Raw genomic sequence first — 25,913 nt, 5'->3', positions numbered from 1 at the left:
GCGCATTCAACTGCATACTTATGCAACATTTTCGAACCATTTTGACACCCAAACATCAATCATTATAAATACTTTTTGTTTGTTTTAGTATATACATAAGAAGCAGTTTTTTTTAACAGGTTGCAGTATTTTGTGTAAACCCATTACTGCGATGATCAATACCTTGTTCTGTGACATACAAGCCAACTATGATGTAGCACCATCAAACTACGAATGATAGACAAAGTATGTACTTTGAATATAGTCGCGCTCGCCGTCATACCGCACACACTGACATTTCAGGCAACCCATAAGTGGTACTGGGTTAGTTAGACGTTAGAGCAATCATGGTCTTTTGTTTGAATACATACGTCTACAACGGTAGCAGCGACCAGCCTTGAACCAGAAACGTCTAGGTTAGCATGCGCGCGCTAACTGAGTCACAGGAATTTAAAATGCAAAGCTGAAAAGTCAGCAAGAAAAAACAGTCGTCTAATCGGGAATAGTTTATTTTATTGAAAAGTACATATGGGTAGGTGCTAGGGGTACAATACTCGGTTAGCACGTTAAGTTAATGTAAAAAGAATTAGGAAGAAAACAAAAAGGGATTGCAACGTCTCAAGCAATTGGAACAATTTATTTGATATAAGAAGAAGTCCTTTGTATGCTGCCGCTTCACGAAAGTAAAGAATGATAAACTGACAAATGCTTTCGTAAAATCGTTGGAGATAAACCCATAAGTGCAAGGTTCATAAAGGAATACAATGCCACGTTTGTACGTGGCAATATAAATGGATTGTGGAATGCAGCTCTTCTATAAGGCACTTTAGTGTTGCCGTGTGACTTTACTTACGGCAACACTGGCCGTAAGAGCCAGAATTATTGGTTAGTATATGGTCGAGTATAAAAGCGGTCAGGCTTCTCGCGAAGTTCGCGGGTTCGTTCAAAAAAGGCACACATTGCATTGTCGTGTATATATGACGTAACAGTGGGGTATTATGACGAAAGCGGGCAAGGGGATTCGAACCGGCCACGTGTTTCAATTGAGAGCGGTTACGGAAACACAAAGCACCAAATAATGATTTCCATAAGCTTCAGTAAGTTTAACTATATGCTTCTTTGAATCTCTACGGGTTAAGGCTAAGACGCAAGCTACTATAGCTTCCAAGTGGCGACAGTTAAACTTGTAAAGCGTAGAAGTGAAAGAGTGGCCATGGGGCATTGAAAGGGAAATTATTTAATTAGCAAGTTACAGCAGAACGCACGTTGCAGCGTGCTTGTGCATATTCTGCCCTATACGTTGCAATGCCTACTATGTCTATTGTTGCATAGCGCATTTACGCGGATTTTGCATTTAAAACGGGGAAAATAGGTCTAGTGCAAAAATTACTGCGAAAAAGAGTGTTGCCGAGTGTGAGAATTCAGCCAAGTTGAATACCTCGAGGACGGAAAGCTAGCCCTTCTTGGGCAACACTGTGGAATAAGAAAGCAAAAGTATAGAATCTAAGTTTCACGTCGGACTACACTCAAGGTTCGCAAAATATACGACTCTAAAAATATGAAGGTTTTATACAGGCACATTAGGCTCATAAAAATCGTTTTGTGATCTCCGGTCCCTAACCACGTTTACCGTATGCACCGGTGGAACATACGTCGCTTTCGGTGGCTCTCCAGAGTCTATATGAGAATCCTCCTTAAATGATGGAATAAAACCAGTAGACACATTCCTCGGCAATCCGGAGTTCTGCTCGGAGGAGAATATCTCCTCGCCCGTGTCAACGTCAAACACATAGGAAGGGGCAGAACCTACGAAAGTTGGGTCGTCGTCTTCGTCGTCGGATAAACCGATGTAGCTTTGGTTTAAAACACCAGGTAATACGACTGGGTTCTCCGGCGGTGGGTGCGACGGCGGTTGGGCCCAGCTTTCATTAGAAGAGTTATTATTGCTGTAGTTGTGCATGCCGTAGTAAGGCGAGGCGGTCGAAAGGTCTGGTGTCGAACCGCCATACTGAAACGACATCGCATCTCGAGCGAGATCGACGCCGGGATTCGGGAGCTGCGTGGGCCGCACGGGTTGTTTTTGTTGCTCGATCTCACTTGAAACGAAAGTGTCAGGAACATGCATAAAGGCGGGGTTGCGGTATGTGCTGCTTGATGACGTGGATGTCACAGAAGTAGACGCTGTACTGGTACATGCAGATGACGAGGCACGAACCTTTTCCAATATACGTTCGCGTTGGCATTCGTTCGGGAATGTATTCGATTGCACTGCCCGCACAATATACCTGCACGATTATTTAATTGAAATATTTGCTTGATTTATTGCAGTTTTAACAAATTATTCTAAGTTTTTTTTTTATGTCTTTATAAACTTTTTTTAATATACAAGTCATTTTTTTTTCTTTTTTTTCATAAACACGATGTAAAATCAACGAAATTGACCCTTACCTCGGAAATAGAGCAATTGCTGTGACGAGAAGAATGGAGAACCAGAACTGACCAGTCTGTATAACTCGCTCCATGATAAAGTAAGGGTTGGAGGGTGGGGAACAGGCAGGACATATAATGTTGTAAATTAGCGCAAACGCAAAGTAAACAACCACGCTACCGATCTGCCCAACCCAGTGAATCCAAGTCTGAGAAAACAGGTTTAAACATTAGATACAATTTTTTTGTTAGTGTTGAGTTATTTTTTCTGTTCCGTATGGGTTAGGCCCAACAGCATGCCATGGGAATTAGGAATTGAGGTTAGAGTTTGCCCATAACGTTATATACGATCTCGGGCAAAAAAATAGTAACTTACCCAAGTTTTGGTTTCAATAGCAAGATGTATAAGGATGACAAATAGAGCTGCTGTTGTGACAACTGTTCCCCACTCTATTAACCCAACTTGTGAGTCGTAGTACGTCTGTGTGTAAAAGGGAACATTTATTTTGAGTAAATGGAGTAAAACTGTAAATGGTTAAAAAACACACGAAGTGAGAGTGAGGTGTAGCGACCACGCTTATTTTCTTCCAATTAAATGTAAATAGGATTTTAACAGTAGGTTTGTTTTAACAACTGTTGTTTTGTCGCTATATCCTGTGTTTTTTCGTTTAATGTATTTTAAAATCTTCACTACCAAAATCAAAAAGACAAATAAAGTTATTATTGTAAGTGGGGGAAGAATGTTTCGGAATGTGGTTAATAACCATTGTGTTGGTGCATTATATTTGATTAGTCGATTCGTTTTGTATTGGTACTTGACTGTTATTATAGGTAAGTCATCTTAATGCTTATGTGAATTAAAATGTGTCACTCAAGCTTCGTTATCAATTTATGCTTAATACTTAGGTTGCTACAAAACACATAGTTTTCATTTATATACATTTATATTTCTTTAAATGTTCTTTGTTCACTAGTATTACCAAATTGGACGAGAAGATAGAATGAAAAGGTGTCCAATCTTTCCCCCACCTTACTATATATTTTACAAACATTACAAAATTCTTAACTTACCAGGTAAAGAAAAAAGAATATGACGACACTTTGATAAAGGGCATCCAGCATATTGATCCAGAATGTACGTTGAAGATATAACTGCAAAGGAATGTTCGTTAAGTGTCAGCGTTGGTACTTTAAACAAGATGGCCTTTGTTGTTAAATGTCAAATTTGCATATAGAGAAAATCAAAAATATTTGTTCTAAGGTCTGTTGTTTGCACAATACATTTGTAAGATAGAGATAGTTGGACTTGGGATTAAACATTTAACAATGAGCAGTTAAATATATATAAAGTCATCTCAACTAAATGTAGAATAAAATGAAATAATATGTTGTATTCTCCTTGACATTGTATAAGAAATGGGCACGAATGTAACAAACACCTCTTTTTTTTTTTCCCCCCCCCCCCCCCCCAGGCAACATTTTTTATAATTCATTTTTTTTGATGATTTTTTTACCTCGTCTTTGATCCCTTGCATGTAAAGATGAGGTTTCTTGAGAAGAGTTTCTTCCTGGAGGTCTTTATCCAAGATCCCGGTAATGAGAGGAGGAACGCTGGTGAAGATGAGATTAAACAAGAGGAGGTAGAATTGTTCGATCATGTTTCCTCCGCTGAATCCACACAAGATTTGGAACCAGAAGATAAGAAACACAAACGCCTGCAAGGGAATTTTGTTAAAAAATAGCAAAAAGTTTAAAAAATAAAGAAGTTGATCCAGAATTGAACAAATCAGGTTTCTTTTTCACCAAACCTGGTACAATGGTTAAAGCGTTGATTCTATACTAGAGGTTACAAACTTACAGACATGGTAACTCGTACATGGTAACTAACTAGGTAGAGGTGTATAAAACAAAACACATGTTTTATAAAAACTGTGACCAAAATATATAATAAGTTACGTTCCTTCATCCATTTATGAATGTAACTTACTTTTTCCTCGCGTGGCCAGAAAATGACAGTCGCAAAACACGAGTGTTCTGTTTCATACACCTCGTGCCAACTTACGAGTTACCAAGTATGTTACATTGTGGGTAATTGGTTTTGGGGAATTTTTTCTTTTTTTTATAATCTAGATCTACCATTAATTGACGACTTACCGCATTTTTATAAAGAAAATAAAGAACCATCGAAGCGAGACGAGCATAGTTCCAATGACCATGAACAAGCAGAAGTTTCTTAAGAAATCTAAACTGAGCTATTGCGTAATCACTACTCATCACTGCCTGCATGCCTTCCTGGCCACTTAACCCAACGCCAACGTCAGCCACTTGTATCATGCTAACGTCATTTGCACCATCACCTGTTTAAATACAAGTTCGATTTTTTATATAAAATTAATAAAAAATATTTTTTTAAAAATGGTTAAAATTTAATGTAATTTAAAAAAAAATCAAAGACACAGTGGTAAATAGGGGCATTTTTAAAGGTTGGTTAAAGGAGTATTTTATTTTCTTCTATTCTATATTTAAAACAATATATTATGAAAATAAAAAATACTTGAGAGTGCTATGTAAAACTTAGTCGAGTGTTTTTCAACTTTTTGAGGTTTGTGAAAGTGTGTTTGAAAACCTTTTAGAACATACTAGGCAACAGTTGAAAACACTTACCTAGTTTAAAAATTTAATTTAGTCTGAATGTTATTTGTGTTCAGATTGTTATGTGTGTATCGGAAATGCTTGAATAAAATTGATCAAAACCTAGACCTTATTATGTTTTAATGACTTCCGTTTCACTTACCGATTGCGAGTGTCATGACATTTAATTTGTCCTTTATTAGTTTCAGCACTTGACCCTTTTGTAAAGGTGTAGCCCTGCAGCATAACACGGAACGACATCTTCGAGCAAGACGAACAAACTTATCCGACATTTCCTTGGTGGTGTTTGAAGCTTGGTCTTTGTTGCCGAGTACGAACCCCAGTGTTCGCCCGTCAATTACCATCACTGGAATAAAGGGTTGGTTGAGTAAATCAGTTGAAGCGGTTTTTAGAAAACTGTTATTGAAAATCACAAATCAGGTTGGAATATTTAAAAACTATTTTACTTGTTGTTTAAAAAAGTCTAATATAAAGGGAAGGGAAAAATAAAATTTTATGTATTATATTGAAATGTTACGAAATCCTATTTGTTTACTTTTGAAAGAAACCTTTTGGTAATTTTTTTGGCGTTTTTTGCCATTTAAGATCAGGAACAAAACTTTAAAATGCATGGCAGCAGCAGCAACATATATACATATTAATATATATTAATACATTTACTCAATTTCTTTGAAATATTTATTATATATAATACACAACGCTTACCTAGTGATTATTTATTGAATACATTGTAAGGGGTAAGATAAAAAATATTTCATTCTCTTTTGTCAATTTCTTTGAAATAATTATTATATGTATATAGTAGGGTGGGGGAAGATGGGACACCTTTAGCACGTAATATCCAAGTATCCTGATCGTGTTTTAAACAATTAACAACGGTATATGGGAGTTGGGAGGATACAGTTCTACAATAATTTGAATTTTCTTTGTTTGCTACCAAATGTGACGAGAAAATAGAATGAAAAGGTGTCCTATCTTCCCCCACTCTACTATAATACACAAGGCTTACCCAGTGCTGGTAAATCTTTATCATCAATGGTTGGGTAAGATGTGGAGTTGGGCAAACTGAACGAAACATTAAACGAAAGGATTGACGTTTGTTGTTGAATTTCTGGCAACTTTCCACGTTTTGTTTCTTGTTTATCGATATGCGTGTCAAGTAACTCGGACAACGCTTCCTGTAATAAAAAGGGAAAATTAAATTTAGTATTTATTACATTTTTTTTATTGCCTTTTTAACTTTTTTACACATTGAAAAACTGTGTATTGCTAACTGCACTTTTGGTAAAAGTAAAGATAGTCATTAGAATTAGTTTTGTTGAAATTTAAGGCAAAATAGGTTTTGTCAAACTAGACTTAATTTTAAAATTATGTTGTAGAAATCACAAGGGTGTGTTAAAGTAAAACTTACCGAAGTTTCAGTGATGAGATTGATAACTTCATCATTCTGATGAATAAGTCGACATGAGTGGCCGATGTTGATTGCCGTCTCCCGTTTATCCCCCGTCACCACCCAAACCTGGATCCCCGCTTGCCGAAGAGCTTCTATCGTTTCAGGGACGCCGTCTTGCAGTCTGTCCTCTATACCCGTTGCCCCTAGCAGCTCAAGATCAGTTTCGATACGAACGTACGAGTTCATTAGCAGCTGGTCTCTTTCGTCAATAGCTCTCTCTGCTTCTTTGTGCAACGTCAGCCATTCCTCGTATTCAGCTTCGCTAAGCACCTGAAAAATAATGTTTTACAAGTTGGTCAAATTAAATGGGTGTTACTTTTTTATCAGAGTGTAGTGGCATTGAAAGTCTTCATAACACAGGTGTTCTGTATTATAAACCACATATTCGATTAAGGTATGCAACTTTGTGAGTTTAGGTTTTTATCAAAGCTGATAATTTGGAGAAGCAAAAAGGGACAACTGCCCACAACAGTGCCCTAATCAAGCTTCGAACCCATATTCTGTAATGTACTGCTAAACTTTCTAAATACAATACTGGAAGTCAGACAGGATTGTATTGTATTCACGAAACCAAATAATTTTTTTTAATAGTTTGACTTACTCTTTTAGTAATACAGAGTGTTCGAAGTCCAACACGAGCGTATTTATCCAGAAACTGTTTCGTTCTGTTCACGAGTTCAGCTGAATTGCTCGCCTGCGTCGCGATATTGTTCCTTGGTGTTTTTAAGTCTGTAATTTGTAAAAATAATGGTATGCCTTACGTAACAATATACCAAAAACACTATGGTTAACACTCGTAGCATAATTGGAGGGAAGCCATTTTTAAAACACAAAGGTAAAGTTTAGTAGTCTGAAACTAGACCTTCTATATTTCTCCACTTTGGGAAAAGGTATTACATTAAAAATCATTTATCTTTTTAATGTACTGTACACATACATCATATGGATTTCTTAAAAACACAAATACATTAAATTGGCAATAAAAACCCACTGAATTGAACATCTTCTTGTTCATCAGCGAGTGCTGAAAGTATGGCACTGTCTGCTCCTTTACAAAATAAAACCACTTCGTTGTTTCGTGGGTCACGTACTATGACTGACATTCGTTTACGAGTTGAATCGAAAGGTAGTTTATGAAGAACCTGCCAAAACCGTTGTTAAAATATGAGCATAAATAGTAGTGTACCTTGCACAAATATTGTAAAATGTTTATGCGTCATGTGATTACACCATACGTTATGCTAACCACATGTTTAAGCAATGTTTATTTACAAGCACCACATGACCACATGTTGTGGCATATTTCTTTTCCTAAACACATACACATTAGACCAGAGATCAAAAAAGTACAACAACAGCACACAATCTATTTTTAAACATTATATATTGAATACATTGTAGTAGGGTGGGGTAGAACAGGACATATTTTATTCTCTTTTCTTGTCCCATTTGGTAGTAAACGCGACTCTATACAAGCGTTGTTAGTTCAAAACAGGATTAGGAAATATGGGATTTAGTTGCAAAGGATATCCAATCTATTTCACGATACTGTATTTGACAATAAATAAATAGTAAAACACAAGGTTTTAAAAACCACAGATCTTACTTCAAATTTTAGTTTCCCCTCTCCGTTGGGAAGCGTAACTGTAACGCTCTCCCGGCCACCTTGTGACGACCGGTGAGCTAAAACACAACCATAGGCGTGCGCGGCATAAACTAACGCAGCCTCGTCAGGTGATTCTGCCTCGTATCGTATTTTGCTGAGGTCAGCATCCGTAGGTCTGTAAAAATAGTAGTAGATTTTGTTTGTAAAATGTAGTGATGCAGGATTTGCTTAGCTTTTTCAAAACAATTGAGTGTTAAACTGTGTCTTAGAATATACATAGCTAATTTATATAATAATTAATTAGAACAAATAATACAACACGAAAAATATGTATGTAAATATTAATGTTTGATCATTTTCTTTTTCATGGCACAAAAATTGGTGGTGACTTGTTAAAAATCAATGTTTCTTTTGGCATATGGTGACACATTTCCAAGGGTATGACGTATGATCAATATAAATATATTATAGGTGATAGCAATATAACAAGAAATGAAAATCATCGTCTCGTGAAATTTACGGTAAAAATGAAATGAAATTTACGTTAAAAATATGAGGGCTGAGGGGCAATAAATATAAAAAACATGTTTATATGTTGTGTCTTACCCTGTGTCCTCGGAATCAATTTGTGCGCCTGTGTTTGCTGAGTTGTTTGTGTTTCCATTCATTTTAAGTGCGTTTATTTTAGGCGACCAATGTGGGGATATTGACTTGTAGGTGTCACTGCTAGGTGAGGTAAGCTAGAAAATTGAAATTTATGTTAAAACAGTGAAGTGTACTAAATATAAACAAAGAAATATTATCAAATAAGAGGAGCCACATGCTGATTGATTAGAATAATAAAATAAAAATGCAGCAAATTTCTGTATAGTAAGTAAAGTTGCATTGCCGGGTATGAAAAGAATTTTTGTGAACCATGATCATGATTCAAAGATCATATGACCATTATTTCATGATGCCGCTCATGCATGTGAGTTCAAATAAGGAATCATGCAAGTATCATTAGAAATTAAATGATTGTTGCAGAGAGGTGATTAGTGACACGCAATTTTTACTTTCAGATGGACTTTCTTTAGCACTTGTGGCAGCAGACTACTGCCAGAAGCAGTCGACACCTCGCTAGCAATCTCCTGACACCAGAAAAAAATTGTTCAAATAAAGTTTAGTACGTCCATAACAGGATTTCAAATACAAAACTTATTGCGAATACATTTAGTTTCGTTGGAATCCCAATTTAAATACATATTCAAGTTTGGTTTGCCCGGTTACGCCAAAGAGCTACATACAATCAAATACAGCACGTCTAAAGTTGATTTAAAACTCAAGTACCACCATACTACTTAAAATCTATAAAATTTAGACACCACCAAAATTGGCATGCATATAACTTGATACAGGTCACCAAAACGTGTTTGCTAATAATGCTTAGTCACTAAAATTGTATGACTAATATCATGACCAAAGTTCGTCATTCAAAAACTAAGTCCATGCAAAACTACACGCATAGGTGTTACTACTATGTGTTTGATGACTATGAGTTGGAATTTTAGGTCATTCACAAAACTGTTAGCCTATATCAATTAAAGTTTAGGTTTGTGATATTACTACAAGACTGTAATTTATGTGATTAAACTAAACTGTATATACTAAGAACCAAAATTAACAGATTCTGTACATAACAATCTAAATTAACAATAAATTTTGTAAGATTGGAAAAAAATCTTGTTAGATGCATTGATTATTAGTGATCTAAAAAGTAACACTACATACCGAGTAAGGGTCTGGTGTAGTTGAAGCACTCTCGCTGTTATCATTTGAGATGACGACTGTGTTACAAATCGCAAGATTTACGAAAAAATCCCAAATCCGAGTTTTCTCCGGACATGGGAGCTCGGAGGATGCTCCTTGAGGAGTGATAGAGGAATAAGAAGAGGAGGTGAGCTTCTCATATAACACGGGATCAGGAGTTACATCAGTTTCCTGAATTGAAACCGGATGTCAATTACGGGAGTACTTGGTTTACAAGTGGGGGGTTTTTTAGTTGAAATTTGAATTGAAATGAAAAACAAACGAATATCCGGTTTGTGGTTTAATTTTATTTGTTAAATATTCCGCAATTAAGGTTTAAGATTGCTCTGAGTTTTGAACATAAAAGTTATAGAATGGATATGCGATATGGTATGGATAAATTGGTAATCTAAACTATACACTAGTATAAATAATTAGGAACTTGAAAACCCACAATTATTCAAAGTTATTTTTAAAATACTGAATTTAAAGGTAAATTTCCATCAGCAAAAATTTTGGAAGATAAATTATTGAATAAAACTTCCTTCTGCATCTCTGTGATTGCTGATATATATCAACAAGTTGTATTATTTGATTACAGTCAACCCCGCTGAATAGGACCACAGTCAACCCCGCTGAATAGAACCACAGTCAACCCCGCTGAATAGAACCACAGTCAACCCCGCTGAATAGGACCACAGTCAACCCCGCTGAATAGAACCACAGTCAACCCCACTGAATAGGACCACAGTCAACCCCGCTGAATAGAACCACAGTCAACCCCGCTGAATAGAACCACAGTCAACCCCGCTGAATAGGACCACAGTCAACCCCGCTGAATAGAACCACAGTCAACCCCACTGAATAGAACCACAGTCAACCCCGCTGAATAGGGCGATTGTACATATAATGAATTTAGACTCTAATTCCCACTCACCAAGGCTTCGTCAACGATCTCCTCGTACATCGGCTCCACCGGCTCAACACCGGGTGGCGCTACCTCGTCCTGAGCAACAGTAGCGAGGACTTCTCGTGCGGAGACAGAGCTGATGTTTCGTCGATGATGGGTGGCCGGTCGCTTCGTGCTCATCTGTGTTAAAGGGGGGTTATGAGTATGATGAATGAATGTAACATAAACTTACTGATTTAATTGTCAAGGGGAACGACACTCTTAGTGTTTGTGTTTTAAACACATCCTGTCAGCTTATAAGTTACTACTTCTGTAACTTTTTGGATAATTACTTTTTTATATTTGTTGGACCAACAAGTTTTATTGTACTAAGGCAGGTAATTTAACTACTCAGCTGTTGCAACACACTATTTTTTTTAATTAGAACTTTAAATGCATGAAAATTTATATATATGATTACCCTTGCCCTTCGTGAGTTAGCTGGCGAGTTTGGAGCTGATTTCGTTGCATTTTGCAATTGTGTTTCACCATCTACAGGTTTCTCTTCAGTCCCATGGCCATGTTTCTGGCTTTGTCTGAACAAAAAAAGAAATGAAATATATCATAAAAATAATGCTATATAATCATAATAGCTTTTATTTGTTTCTTTAATTTTGGTACCGAAGAAAAATGGTTGAACAAAAGACTGGATATTATGACAAAACGAGGGTTGTTAAAACAACATTATATGTAACAGTCTCAATAACACTGCAAATAATAACAAGCAGAATTTCATTGTTGTGGCATTAACATTCCTGTATCATATTGGGAAGAGCATTGGTAATGTTTATGACAGACATAACACTGAAGCTGTTAGCCTTGGAGTGGATGCTCAAGAAATCAATATTATATCCATCAGTGCATTGTTCATTAAGTTGTCAAGTGTACTTCATACAATTACTATACTGATTATTAAGTTCAACGTGACATTAGCAAATGAATGTATGCTGTGATCAATATTTTCAAACGCTAAAATATTGCAGTCCAGTCATGTCACTTGGAATTGTTTATTAAAACAGATGCATCTGGTATGTTCTGTAAAGCTGGTGTAAAACAAAGTCAATGGAAAATCCACACAGACAGTACAATGGCAATCCAAAATAAAATGTCACACTGAATCATACACATATATGTTTAAGCCCAAACCTAGATTTTGTTTGGCTGTCACTTGTAACTTAATACAAATACTTGCTGCTTTGGCAGCATTTTGCAAGTAATGTTTAAAATATAAATTTTTTAACTGATAAGCCAGTTTTTTAACTGTCACTTAAGCTAAACTATTGTTTCTTGCCAATTTTTCAGGGTTTTGTATTTTTTAAATAGAGTAAAATTGTAGCAACTGGCACACACATGACATGCTGTAACTCTTTGTAACATTATGAACCATGCATAAGCTGAAGAAATGAAAAAGCACGAAACTGCATGGAAACTTACAGAATGGCGTCCCACAAGCTGTTACGATTCCGAATAAACTGCTCTCTATGTTAAACACCAGAAAAGACTATCAATACGTACAAATAACTCAATATATTGACAACCACAATTATAAGTACTGAATAATTTTCACACAGTGTCAGTCTAACACTGAACTGTCAGCCCAAATTTTCACATATTCCCATTACCCTATTTTCACATATCCCTTTTTTACCATACAGGCATAGACCACAGTTTGAAAACACAACTCAACAAGTTACCTGTGATGCGGTTTAACTGACGCACTTTGAGTACGACGGTAACTTCTTCGGACAGAATCTGCTCGCGCTAATTCTGGAAATGCTTCTCTGTGTTTGGAATGTTCTACAGAAAAATGGTATTTTTGTTGTTTCAATGATCAAAAATTAATGTGGTACAAAAACAATGTTTCTACTAATTTAAAACCACACAGGAATACAGGATTAATGTTTGTGCTTTATCACTGTTAACATAAGGTGACATTTTGACATAAAGGTGCTTTTTTAACATACAGGGAACTCAGATCATGCAATGTATTCTCAACAATGAATCATTTCAAATCAGTGTATTTACTGTCTCTGTCTCAAATCTTGTAAGCAAAATTAACAGCGGTACTTTTCCACAAGTCATACCATACAATAGGTTTTACAATAGAAAAAATCCTCTCTGCCTGGATCATGAATGCTTCCATTCAACTACCGGCGTGAATAGCCTATGGAAGGCTTGTTAACAATGGAAGTCTGGGTATTTTAACCAGGCCAGCTTAGATACGAGACAAACATAGGTTGGTATGGTCAGGACATAATACCAAATACATGTTGAAGCAATTGCCGTTATTTTTTTATGGTCCACTTACTAAATAAAATCATAGCATTTATATTAGTTTAATCAATATACTGACCTGGGTGTTGAGATGGCGGCACAGGCTCAGCGTTTTCAATGCGGGCAGCTGGAAAATATTTTGTTTATAAAACCAATGTTTGTAAAGAGACAGTTTGTAAAGTTTTTGTAAAGATTTAAACATATATCTTACTATTTAAAGTCCTAGTGTAAAAATGTAGTAAAGTTTTAAAGTAGAGGTTCTAAACCATTTTTAATATGATAACACACACACTAGATCTAATTACACTTTTTAAAAACATCTATTTTACAAATCAGCACAAAATAACCTGAAATTTTAATTATAAATTATCCTCAATAAATAAACACCAATTTATGTACAAGGTAATTCAAGTTAAAAAGTTACATAATTTGGGAAACTATGCATAGGAGTAGAAATTACACCACACCAAAAACAAACTATACAAAAACTGAGAACTAAATAAAGTAAACCCACCATTAGCTGCATGAGGATAATCCACTCCCCCAACTGTGCATCTTCTGAAGATCATCTTGTTCTCTGTGAGAGTCCCCGTCTTATCTGAGAAGACGTACTGAATCTGTCCAAGGTCCTCGGTGATGTTAAGAGCCCTGCATAGGATCGGAGTGTCGGTTTCTTTGTGGTAAAGATCCACATCATTGTTGATGAGATAAACTTGCATCCACTTCACAAGTTCAATTGAAACATACAAACTGATCGGGATGAGGACCTGAAAGAAAATTGAATTTGAATTTAATTATAATTTGAAAATAAAATTGAAAATTTTTAACTATTTTTTTTTGTTGTTTTTTTCCATTATATATATATATTATTTTACAACTGATGAAAAATAAACACAAAATTTTAAGGATTCGTTTAAAGATGGGACTATCACTAAACAAAACGTCATAAAAATAAATATCTATAAATCAAGGTAAACTAAGATAAAACTGTCAAAACTATTACTGATTTAAGGAAATTTTTGTTTGTTTCAACTTGTTTGTTTTAAGTAACATGACATTACGATTATCAATCAATAGACCAACATAATAAAATGTAAATATGAATATACAAACGGTTAAATGCTTAAAATCAATAAAATGAACACCCAGGTACCAGATGTACACTGTGTGTGTGTGGCCAATCTGACAACATAAACACTTGAAGCAAATAAACCTTCAGATTATAATATGCCTTAAGCAGTTTAAACCATAAGAAAATATAGTCTTTGGCACAGAGTAGAGGTTTCACATTAAGTAGAATTTTCTTTATAATTTAATTTTAAACAACAGCTATTCAGAGCCTTTTAAAGAGGTTTTTTCAGCCATAGCGCGAAGTCAGGCTATTTTTAACAACAATTCCAATTCAAACGCAAGTCGACGCACCTGAAGTAAAATCACCATGGTCCAAAACATGTAAAAGCCAGAAAGGGCTGGGTCTAGTTTGCCACCATCGGCTTCATTTGGAATAAACAACTCCGCTTGTGGTATATTGTTCATATGACTTGCCCACACCCCATTTCCTGGAAAATAAAAACGTTAATATAATTCTGTAAAAATTTTCATGAACAATTTTTACATTTAACAAGTTTAAAAATAGGGCAAAAAATGGCCAAATAAAATTAAAAACATGTTAAAATGTTAAAATTAGAAATAACAGTAATTTTTAATTACTAATATCTATACTTGGTGTGTTTTCTTACCAACAGAGCCGAGAATACACATAACAAATAATAGAATGACGCAATAAATAACATCAGTATTCATTCTTCGTTCTAATTTGCTTCTTTTGTATCTGAAAGGAACAAAATAAATGTTTAGATAGACAGTACTTGTAAGTGCTGAAAAACTATAAAAAAAGACACAAGCATTTGTCTTGCGTTCTGCTGTAAAGGGATTACCATAAGTACAAGCCAAGGTGTATCTTATAATATTCAAACACACATTTAAACAAGGTCATCCTCTTTCGGGAATAATAAAGTGATTTTCAGCTACACGAAACACAAAGATATCCGAGAACAAAAGAGCAAATTAAGCATACTACAAACAAATATAAACCAGCAAAGGTTTAGTTACCTTGGCCCATTGTTGTTGAGCATGGCTTTAGTTTCGTGACCGGCATAAAGTACAATACCTTCCACGTAATCTGTGTTTCGAACGACACATCCACGCAGAAGTAAGTTATTGTTACTTACAGGTATCTTCTCACCCCCATTAGCAGGAGTCCTGAAAATATTTTGGGTTTCCCATAATTTAAACAAGTCATGAGTATATACTAAACTAAAAAATGAAGAACAATTAAGTCAGCAGTTTACAATTTAGTCAGTAATATACCAGGACTTATTATACCGATTGTGGTGACTGAATATATATTGAATATATATATATTGAAGAATATAAAAAAATGGGTGTTTTGTTCAGGGCACAAAATATTAAAATTATTTTCCTTTAACTTTAATATTCTTTTTTTTATATGAGACAGTGAAACAAGTTAATAAGAATAGATAATCCTTTAAAAAAACACTTGAGAAGTGTCCTGTTTACAAGAAATCTAGAGAATTCATTTACGCAATCGTTAAACAAGAAACGTTTCTCCCAGAATTCAAAGAAAGAGTTATTTAACGTTGAACAAACACTCCATGTCCCATGAGAGAATCTAATGCTCTGGTTAAACATTAAGCAACTTTTTGTGGGTAGGTAAGGTGACTAATATGGCAAGTAACAGAGAATTCACACTTTTGAGAAATTCTGTGTAATTTTCCATTGACCATTATTGCCAAGAAAATGTTACTGACAGAGAATGCCTCTGACCTTCTTATAGAAAAAGATAACAGGTTTTGACAACAATAGTCAATATAAATTCTAATCCTCTCAACAAGAAAGAAATGTAATACACTACATTCCTACATAGTATGGATAATAACAACTCACACATTGCCATGAAATTTATAAATTTCATTGTTTGGTGTTTGGCACTCTATTATGCTTTTGAATTCTTTCGGATGAAATTCATGACTCTATAAAAAGAAATTGAAAAAAAGGTTAACAATTTTGTTAATACATTCTTAACATTACCTCTTTTTATTAATAATTAATATTATTGAAACACAATGTACTTGTACACAAACACAATAATGCTAACTATAAACACAACATTTTCTATGATTAATCACATACCCTATTATTAGTGAGCATGATAAACAGCTAACAAAACAATTAATTGAATCAGGAAAAGCCTGCTTCATTACAACTAAGCAGGCTCGCACAAATAATTTGATCATAAAATTAAACTAAACGTAATGAGGGTTGTTGTGGTAATTACTCCTTAGAGCAAGTCAACAAACTTTTGAAATAAAAAATGCAACTTTTTTATTACCCTCACATGGGGCAACAACAGTCATTATAACATAAGTGTAATGTTATATCTCATGCCCGTTTACCAGTTATCAAAAAATAATACAAATGTTATTAAAAAAAAATTCCAAGTTCTTTTACCAAAAAATATATATTCTGATTTTTGTGTAGTGCTGAAGTTCTGTACCAACACAACAAAATGTAGAAACTAGAAAGACGAAAAACAAGACATAGCGATAGCGACAAAACAACAGCTCTTCAAACACTCTCACAGTTAAAAACGTATCTACATTAAATTGGAGGAAAGTGTGGACCTAGCAGACAAACTCACCCTTATATCTCCCCAATGCTTTTTCACCACCATCCTCTGCTTGAGGTTACTCTCTCCATCCAAGTTGGAAGTTTCTATGAAACAGATTCCATCAGGATCGGAGGAGTGTAGGAGAAGTACATCGGCTGGTATGACACTGTTGCAAACCACACGAACAATGTCACCAACTTGAAGTTCCGACCATTTCATTGTGTGGTACTTGTCATCATTGCTGGAGAAAAAAGATATATAGTTTATAAACCATATAAATGAATAGATGAAAGTATGTGTGGATTTTGTTGCTCGTTCATATAACAAGGTTGGAGTATAGAAAGGGGTCTTTAGTAGGAGTTTGAAATAGTTTTATTGGCTAATGGCTAGTATACTAAAATTGTAAAATATACCTATTTTGTTCAGTTATGTAATGTTTGCAGTTTCGCAGTTTGATATTGTATGTAAATTTATAACTAACGTGACAATAAAACAAGAAAATCCATTTTGCCAAAAAAATATCCATTAAGTAATTTTAAAACGTCATAAACAATAAAAGCAAACAGGGTATATAATTTGATATTAAACTGTGTGTGATCTTGGCAAACATTGTTAAAACACAGCTTGGACATAAATAGAAACCGCCGCTGGCAAATGAGAGGGTTAGTCGGTCATGCGTATTGTTATTTTTTAATTTTGTGGCAACGCTATGTGACGTCACAAATGAGCGGTGTCACGTGACGGTGGGCCAATGTTGAAGAAAGGTGTGCCATTAGAACGAACAATAGGCTACATATCACGTGAAGCGCTACGAGACACACCCGGTTGGCGTCAAGGTATGCCAAATTTTAAGCGAACGTCTAAAGCCAAGTCATCGCCGTTAAAAGCTGGGATAGGGAACAAAACGTGTGGCTGTCGAAGCGACGTTTGTCGTACGTCATACTCATAAGGAACTTCCAGATCATCAAATTTACATTATATTTAACAAACGTCATGGTCCGGTTCATTAGACCTACGGTTGTGCCATTACGATTTTTGTAAGTGGCACAAAGAAAGGAGTTTGACGCAGACGTGATAAATATAATATAATGAGATGCGAATAGGAGATATATATAGTTGGATGATGTAATCATATATATATATATATACCATCTAAACGAATGTAAACGCATTCATTTATAATTATATTCCAACATTTAAAGGAACTGTAGGGAACCCGTTACACGCTATGGCCCGGTGGATGGTTTAAGGCGTCGCCACCAGCCTGTTATTTGTTCGGTGAAACAGAAATGGTTGAAGGTACAAAGGCTACAATGTAACTCGAAATAAAGGCTTAGCTTGGTGAAAAGCGGGTATGGTTACTTTTTCTTTGCAAATCGGTTCGGATACTCTTTGTGAATAGAAAATAACCCTGTCAGTCCAGCGTTTGGTACATTGTGGTCCATTTTTATTTGTTTAATCCGTTTGAAATGTGAGAATGCCTATTTCAAACGAAAGACTTTCTCCATTCTGTACATGGATGATAAGACGTGCGTTTTGCGTGTAAGCTACTTCTTTGTAGTGAACTAACTCATGCGAGAAGTATTTCGGTAAAGTCCCTTTAAATGCATGACTGGAGATCTACGTCACATGTGGTAAAACTTTTCGCTTTTTTGCCGCCAATGAGCAGTGTAGGCTTTGGCATCTAAATTATTCAGGCCGTTTTGTTTGTACGTTTTACTCTCTAAATGTGTCGAGACATTATTAAGGAGTAAAATTGGAAGGTAATACAAAGCTCAAACGGGTGCAAAACTGATTTATCAAAACACTTTACAGATTACGCGATTTCTTAGAATTTACAAAATTCCAATTAAATGTCATCAAAACGACATATTGTAGTCACCACAACAAAGCAATAACAACGTTGCTATAGTGCTGCTATAAGCAAAGTTAAGCATAAAGTGCTTCGTCACGTTTTGACCAAGGAAGCAAACAAAATCTCTTAACGAGTGGGCTATATATCTGCGAGATTTCATTCCATTGGTACGAAGTAATTTCAAATTTCTTTAAAATATACGACTTGATATTAACTGCGGCAAAATAAGGCAAAACGACCCAATGGTTAATGAATCGAATTACATTTCTGAAACACAATACACGTTACTTTAATTGACTATTGCGTTATTATACAAGACACTATTGCGTTATTATACAAGACAATGGTGGAAATTCGTGTCGTGTTGACGCATTCGTTGGGAATTTAATAAAAGACGACTTTCTCCGTTTTTTTTACAAGGTATTAGCTACCGAAAGTTGTTAAGTTGATTCTTAACGTTTTATATCGAGTTAAAGAAGTTATATATTTAGACTGCGGAAACACGGACACGGTTTGTTTGACTTTCGGGGGCTTTCCACCAACGCACTGCCTCAACATTCCAATTCGAACAATGGCAGTTGAACAATATATGATATATAACAGAAAAGAATTTTTCGTGGCTTAGGATTCAGATCAATTTAAATTGCCCTACGAAAATAATTCCAAGAAAGACTACGAAATGTGAAGACTGAAGATAAAAATCGTTACTTCCAGGTCAACTTTTATTAGAAACCTATTAATACTAATTATGGCATTCAGAAGTCAAATAGAAATTCCCGTCGAGTTTTACAGACTCGCAGTGGCCCATTTAATATCATGGTTGTCATCGTAATACTTCTATATTTGAGCGCATAGTTAAACGTCCATCAAACATTAAGACCAGCAGGTGTGGGCCAAGACGAGACACGTCTACCCTTGTTTAGTGATACGTCAACATACAGCGTGAAAACCCAGCGCTGTTGAAACGCCAAAAATACTGTTAAAATAATTTGCCACGGTTTGGGAATTATATAACATGTAATGTTTAATTAATATCAACAAATAACGCCTATAGTTTAAGTAAATAAATGACAAACATCCGTCCGGGGAACAAATAATTAGGAAGCATTACGAAGAGGAAGTCATGACGAATGCTTGAAAAAATACAATCATTGAGGTAGCTTAACATAAACATCACGCTGGCTGCAATGAATGTATTAATGGTTCGAGTTGTCCAACAAAACAAACATGTATTTTGGCACAAAATCTCAATACAGCATCGTGGTACGAGAAATCGCATATTTGTTTTCCTTAGGGCTTAGACCAAGCGCGTTAATTAAATACCGAAGCCTTCTTGTAAAACATCCGCTGTTGGCACTGATGATTTTACAGAAACAACGAACAGACGGTGGAACGAATACAAAGGCGGTCTCGTTCAACAGCGAAATTGGTTTACCCAGCCGTTTGAAATTTGCTGAATCATGTAGGGATCTTTTTGCGGTTAAATTCGTCATTTTATAGACGCAGGTTAATTGCGTAAATAAATGGTATAGTGAGGTCAACGCTTTAAATTCGTTGAAAGTATGTAAGAAATTGGAGCACTGACGCATCCAGAACAATGAAGTTATTACTACGAAAAGCTGTAACCTGTAGCGTCACAGAAAAGGAGTATTTAGCTTTGGTTAGTTCTCCCGAGAAAAGGTCCCGCGGTAAATGGTAATTCCAATCGAAAAGTTGAAAAACATTTCCTGGATATGGTGAAATATAAACAACATGGTGGTGATGCAAGAATGAATGAAATGGTGCAAGAAACCATACCATACAAGGAAGCTAACCACTGTCGGCTGTAAAATTAATCACCGTCGTTTCAGTTAAGTTTAAACTGCAGCGTCCTTGTTATTATTAAACGCGGCGGTTGTTTAGAAAAGATAGCTTTAAAAGTTAATGTTCAACTTGGTTTGGAGAGACGTTTTATAGATTGAACGAAGGCAATATTTCAGCGCGATACGCTTACCGGGCAACCGGTTCGGTTAATAATTCACAAGCGCCTTGAAGTCTAATTAGTACTATTCATGGCAAAGAGACCGAGCGCTCACGGTAGTCAAGGCTTGTGGCAAAAAGCAATACCGAAGCCGCAATTTTGCCCAGACATGGCGCAAATGGTGAGAAGCACGTGATGTCTGAATCGAAACACAATTAATCAACAGTTCATATCTCGCTTTAGGCTATAGAGTAACTGTGTGTATAGCGTTCTACATGCGACCCTTTGTTGCTTGATTACATCCGTGTAAAAACAAAACAATAACACTGCAGTGACGAATAACGGTCTAATTCTAATGAACGCTTTCTGAACCTGTCTTATAAAGCCCTTAATATATATATATCATACTTGGAAATCAAATAAGACGCTTTACCAGTTACTTGTGGATTGAGAAAAAGCCACAGAAGTCTAACACACAATAATACATTCCAATGCCCTGGGCAATAAGAATAACTTCAGGATATAGCCCATGCTGACAGCAACAGCATAGAAAATAGCTGTGAGTCGAATTCAATCAAACATAGCTGTTACTGTAATATACATTCTTTCCATGTTGGCAATTCAAAATTTTGCATGAAATCTCTTGCAACAAACTTAACTAAATGAAACACAAGTATCAAATACCTAAATTATAAATCTCTAATCACAGAATGACAGGCTAACAGTGCACACAAAGAAATTAATCAAACAACAAAATTCTAAATAGAAAATGAAGAATAGACACACCAAATTTAAACTCCATTTTAAAATAAATAATCTGTACAAACCATTCTGTCGCTTTTGTAGAAATTTGAATCAAATACCTTTTAAGGCCCTGACATTCGGCAAAATTGATCTCTTGGTCGCTTTTGTATCTCCCGTAATCCTCAAACAAATCTTTCAAAGCTTGTACGAGCAGAATCATTATAACAGGAATCATTGAGACGATGGGTTGTATGGCACCCACTTGAGGCACAAAGTTGAGGAGAATTATAAAGACAAAGTAACAATTGGCAAAGCGATGAAACTGCTCAAAGAGATTCTTTGGTATGAACGACAAGACTGTATACTTGGTAGTCCGAATTTTATTCTTCTCATAATAATGCATAAGCTTCTTGATCTGCTGCAGTCTTTCATCTGCTTCAATGTGATGTTGTTCTTGTAACAGATGCTGGGGCACAAGTGTTCGAACTTTATGCTCTCCTCTAATTCGCCTGCAAAGAAAACATACATATTATCATAAACTACTTCCTTTTGAAACACAGTGTCCTATAACATGAAACAAAAGCCATGAAAACTTAACAAAAACACAAGCTCTTACCTTTTTTTGAAGTGTAGAAAGTCTTGTATACTCCTTGTATTTGTCATAATGCTTGAAGATCTATTAACTGAACTGTCTTCATCTCTGCTTTGTGGGGAATGCGAATTATGCATTCTCTTTACTTAAACCAGTAGATTAGGCAGTTAGAACCAAGTTCGTTATCATGCAGACATTTTTGTTCCTTCTAATCTAGTTTAATGTGTAGTCCAACTCTCATAGTTCAATCATTCGCTAAAATACATATATTGTATTATGTACCACACTAGTTTTGTATGGTTTATTAAATTGACAATATATGCTAGTAAGATACTGAATTAAATCGTAAACAATGCTGCCTTCAGTAAATCTCAATTCTCAACTCGTAAACCGATGGCTGTTTTGCTGCGTCGCCAAACAAAACAAAAGTACTACGACTAGCTCTGTGCACTAAATACTAGCTGCAGTGAAGCAGTGTTTTGACAAAGTATCTGCCAATTTCGTTGTTGTGAACCGCTTGCGGCGAAATAAATGATAACTTGCATTCATTCCAAATCAAACTAACCAACTGACTGCCGTAGTGCCTTCCCATGCTTTACTGAAGAAAACAACAAGAAGTAATACTAATACTAATCTAAAACAATACGCGGCAGTGTAACGCAGGATACTAAATCATTTCCTAAAGCTGCCTGGGCAACAAATACACACAGCAAACGTCGAGCACACACGACCTGACGATTGTGCGATATTTCTCGTCTCTATTCACGCTTCAGACAAAGACTTTTTCTTTTCATTGACCTTTTCTCCTCTCGTCAGGTGAACTGCGATATATTTAGAATCTCTCGTACTTTGAAACGCAAATAAGGAGTGTTTTCGTTTAAAAGCTGACGAGCTAACAGATAAGTACTGCTTCTAATTATGCTTTAAAATAAATTACAAATCAGAGTTTTCAGCAGTACAATTGCGATGTATCTGTCGCTAGCCCGGAAGCGGTGACAGCCATGTGACGTGGGGTTACTATGTGTCACTTATAATAGCTTACAAGCTCTTCTGCGGCACCTCACGGAAGTTAATTTTAGGTAAGTAAAGGCCCAGAGGAAAAAACAAACGAATGCGCGTGTTGGTGCGTGCATTACGTTAAGGCTCGTTTGCGCTTTATATCATGTTCAAATAAATGAAAGTCAATATAAAACTCTTTTTAATGCCAACATTCTCTGTAACAACTTAGAGGGATTATGCCAATAATATCCAACACATCGTGAATTTTTTTCTATTTTCTTCGTATTTTCACTACTATCCTTGACACGATTTTAAGTCGAACGCATGTAAGTTAAATAGGCAACTTTCGTTATCCCACTTGCTGTTATTAGGAAATATAAAATGTCGACAGATGGTTAAGAAAACATTCCAAACACCAGCGCACGCGTAACCAGGGCACATGGTGCATCAACATGCTATCCCACTGGGATAGTTTTGATCGAACTGTTTGTTAATTAACCACCCCGCTGTGCGACGAGTTCACGAAACAGTCGTTGCCTCGAACAACCATCTGGTTGACAGTCGCACTGGTACAAACTGTTCACATTCAGCGGATAGCAAATTTTAAAACTCCATATCAAATTAGGAACAAGGACATTAAAACACTGCTGGGTAGACTGACATTTAAAACAGAGAAGATTATATAGATTATAGAGAAACATGTTATATAAGTTAGGATTCTAACGAACTGCGTTAACATCACAAAACTCCCACACAATGCGCTTGCGGTATATTGTGACATATAAGTATGAAACCGAAAAGGAATTTTCTATAGTTCAACATTACGATAAAACCGAAAAACATCGTTGTATAGCAGGCAGGAACAAAAAACAATAACCTTTCGTACCTAAAATGGCTTTTACAAATTTACCCTACCTTTGATAGACCGCTGCTGTGGAGTTGTTCACATTACGGTCGTTCACAAACCGGCTGTAATCTTCATAGGCATCCTTTATTCCTTGCATGGCGAGCACGGATATAAGCGGCAACATGCTCACTTCCTTACCGAATGCGTTAATTTGTGGAATAAAATTTAAACCAATAAGCATAACAAAGTAGAAGTTAGCGAATCGGTGGAACTGTTCAAACATGTTCTTCGGTATGAAGGAAAGTATGGTGTATTTTGTTGTCCGTACTTTGTTTTTCTTGTAACTAACACTCTTCGTTTCCCACGAATCAAGTTTGCGAGGAGGCAAGCAAGAAAAATCAACAGACTCAGAACAGTTTAGGTCTTGATTGACACTCCATATCAAAGGATCTTCACCGAGCTGCTGTCTGTCTTTCCACTGCTCATACAAAGTACGGGCAAGGACTGTTCTCTTTTTCTTCTTCTTTTGCTTGTCGACATATTTACGACCAACTATATTTCCCATAGCTTTTGTTAGTTCGAGTAACTAATTAAGACGACTTTACACAAAATGTACTCCGCCCACTAGAATTTCTATACCTTCTTCCGCCACATTTCCTCTGTCGTCATTAAGTATACAGCATAGATAAATAATCAATCGTCGGCCAATTGGCTCAATGGGGCAGAATACAGACTGTGTAGTTTATTATGTTTAATTACAGTCCTATTAACTTATCAAGCTCTCTTAGACGGCGTATTACACAAAGCCCTGAAATGTAGCAACCTATATCAATTAATACATAAACCTTTATGACTTAACACATGAAGTTTTATAACATGACATACTGAGTAATAAATAGCAAACAACTGTAGCAGTATTATGTCATTTGTCGTTTACATTTGAGGTAATCGCTGATCTCATACTTTATATTTCATATTGATAGTTACAAAACTGTTCTTGTCACCAAAAGACAAAGCTTTAGTCATCTAACACACGCATCATCGTACGCAGGATGCTGTACTAACAAAGGGGAGAAGTTTCGAACCAGTTTCAACCGGGTAACGAGTGGGCACCATTGAAACCTAGCTTGGTCTAAACTCTAGTTTTTCTGACAAGAATAGCTATGAAAAGAACCAAGGAGGACCGAATTACAATAAGGTGAAACGTTACGCGGAATAATGCATCCCCGTGTTGGCTTTACTCACTATAATGGTATGCTACTTTTCTGTGATTGCTTACAACGCAAAAATTACAGCAGCTGCCAACTGTAGCTCGCTAATCTCTGAAGCAAATCTTCAATTTTATTTTTTAAGCTTTATATTAGGAGTGAAAATCTAACAAATACATAAGATACAAATACATCAGTTACTGGCAATGAGAGCTCCTGGAAGTCACCTGGTAAACGAAGTTAAATTTAACCAGGCATCAATAATTCAAGTTGCACTGAATCCGCATCATGTGGCCAGCACCGGTCGTATTCAATTTTACATAGAAGGGACAAAATTTAGACCACAATAACGTTCTGTTGCTTTGTTTGGACTGTACGTTAATACACAATCTGACAAGGGTGCATCACAAACAAAAAATTGAGTATTGTTTTATCAAAATGTTGAACAATTTTAACAAACTTAGCCACTTTCCTACATTTTTTCCTCAGTTTTTGGTGCTACCTTTACGAAACTAGTCTTCTCTTTAACCGCAAACTACCTGTTTGTAATGATTTTTTTTTTGATTAGCGGTGCTTTTGGACTAAACATGGACTTATTCTCGCACGCATTTCTCCTTGATGACGTCATTAGTTTTACGGTATAACAATCACGGGTGCATAAGTTCGTCGCAACAACTTTAGGGGTTCACCAACCCTAAAAAGGTTAAAGAGCACTGCACTAAATCATTCTGGGTTTCATAAAACACAATTATTACCGATCTCACGACATGACTACGTTTTTCAGCTATGAAATACAAAACCAATAAGCCACATATACGTCAAATCAATCCTGAAAAATGAAGCAAGCGAAATGAATTTCAAGCGAATACATAAGCGATCTATAACAGTT

At 35.8% G+C, this 25,913-nt stretch overlaps 1 protein-coding gene across 5 annotated transcripts in view; it reads right to left on the bottom strand.

Moving 5' to 3' along the window:
* Window positions 1-470: 470 nt before the first annotated feature.
* Window positions 471-25,913, bottom strand: part of LOC100186331 (probable phospholipid-transporting ATPase VD) — a 29,049-nt gene continuing 3,606 nt past the window's right edge. The window contains exons 1-28 of one of the 5 annotated variants that reach the window (XM_026840795.1): window positions 21,995-22,309; window positions 21,498-21,887; window positions 16,850-17,060; window positions 16,096-16,181; window positions 15,241-15,390; window positions 14,868-14,959; window positions 14,551-14,687; window positions 13,643-13,895; window positions 13,208-13,255; window positions 12,549-12,651; window positions 12,289-12,333; window positions 11,276-11,390; window positions 10,843-10,995; window positions 9,888-10,097; window positions 9,173-9,247; window positions 8,724-8,857; window positions 8,118-8,292; window positions 7,503-7,653; window positions 7,113-7,240; window positions 6,470-6,781; window positions 6,068-6,236; window positions 5,201-5,404; window positions 4,561-4,763; window positions 3,921-4,121; window positions 3,478-3,558; window positions 2,783-2,887; window positions 2,428-2,615; window positions 471-2,264 (exon numbers count right to left, since the gene is read on the bottom strand). In XM_026840795.1, coding sequence (XP_026696596.1) covers window positions 1,547-2,264; window positions 2,428-2,615; window positions 2,783-2,887; window positions 3,478-3,558; window positions 3,921-4,121; window positions 4,561-4,763; window positions 5,201-5,404; window positions 6,068-6,236; window positions 6,470-6,781; window positions 7,113-7,240; window positions 7,503-7,653; window positions 8,118-8,292; window positions 8,724-8,857; window positions 9,173-9,247; window positions 9,888-10,097; window positions 10,843-10,995; window positions 11,276-11,390; window positions 12,289-12,333; window positions 12,549-12,651; window positions 13,208-13,255; window positions 13,643-13,895; window positions 14,551-14,687; window positions 14,868-14,959; window positions 15,241-15,390; window positions 16,096-16,181; window positions 16,850-17,060; window positions 21,498-21,887; window positions 21,995-22,107 — 4,950 coding nt within the window. In that variant the 5' untranslated portion in view covers window positions 22,108-22,309 and the 3' untranslated portion in view covers window positions 471-1,546. Of the gene's footprint in view, window positions 2,265-2,427; window positions 2,616-2,782; window positions 2,888-3,477; window positions 3,559-3,920; window positions 4,122-4,560; window positions 4,764-5,200; window positions 5,405-6,067; window positions 6,237-6,469; window positions 6,782-7,112; window positions 7,241-7,502; window positions 7,654-8,117; window positions 8,293-8,723; window positions 8,858-9,172; window positions 9,248-9,887; window positions 10,098-10,842; window positions 10,996-11,275; window positions 11,391-12,288; window positions 12,334-12,548; window positions 12,652-13,207; window positions 13,256-13,642; window positions 13,896-14,550; window positions 14,688-14,867; window positions 14,960-15,240; window positions 15,391-16,095; window positions 16,182-16,849; window positions 17,061-21,497; window positions 21,888-21,994; window positions 22,310-23,884; window positions 24,476-25,913 lie in introns of those variants that run through there. The other 4 variants (XM_026840797.1, XM_026840794.1, XM_026840798.1 and 1 more) reach the window with 4 other exon arrangements.

Source organism: Ciona intestinalis, chromosome 2 (assembly GCF_000224145.3).
Source record: "Ciona intestinalis chromosome 2, KH, whole genome shotgun sequence".
NCBI classification, from domain to species: Eukaryota; Metazoa; Chordata; class Ascidiacea; order Phlebobranchia; family Cionidae; genus Ciona; species Ciona intestinalis.
This window is presented reverse-complemented; position numbering and strand designations above follow the sequence as displayed.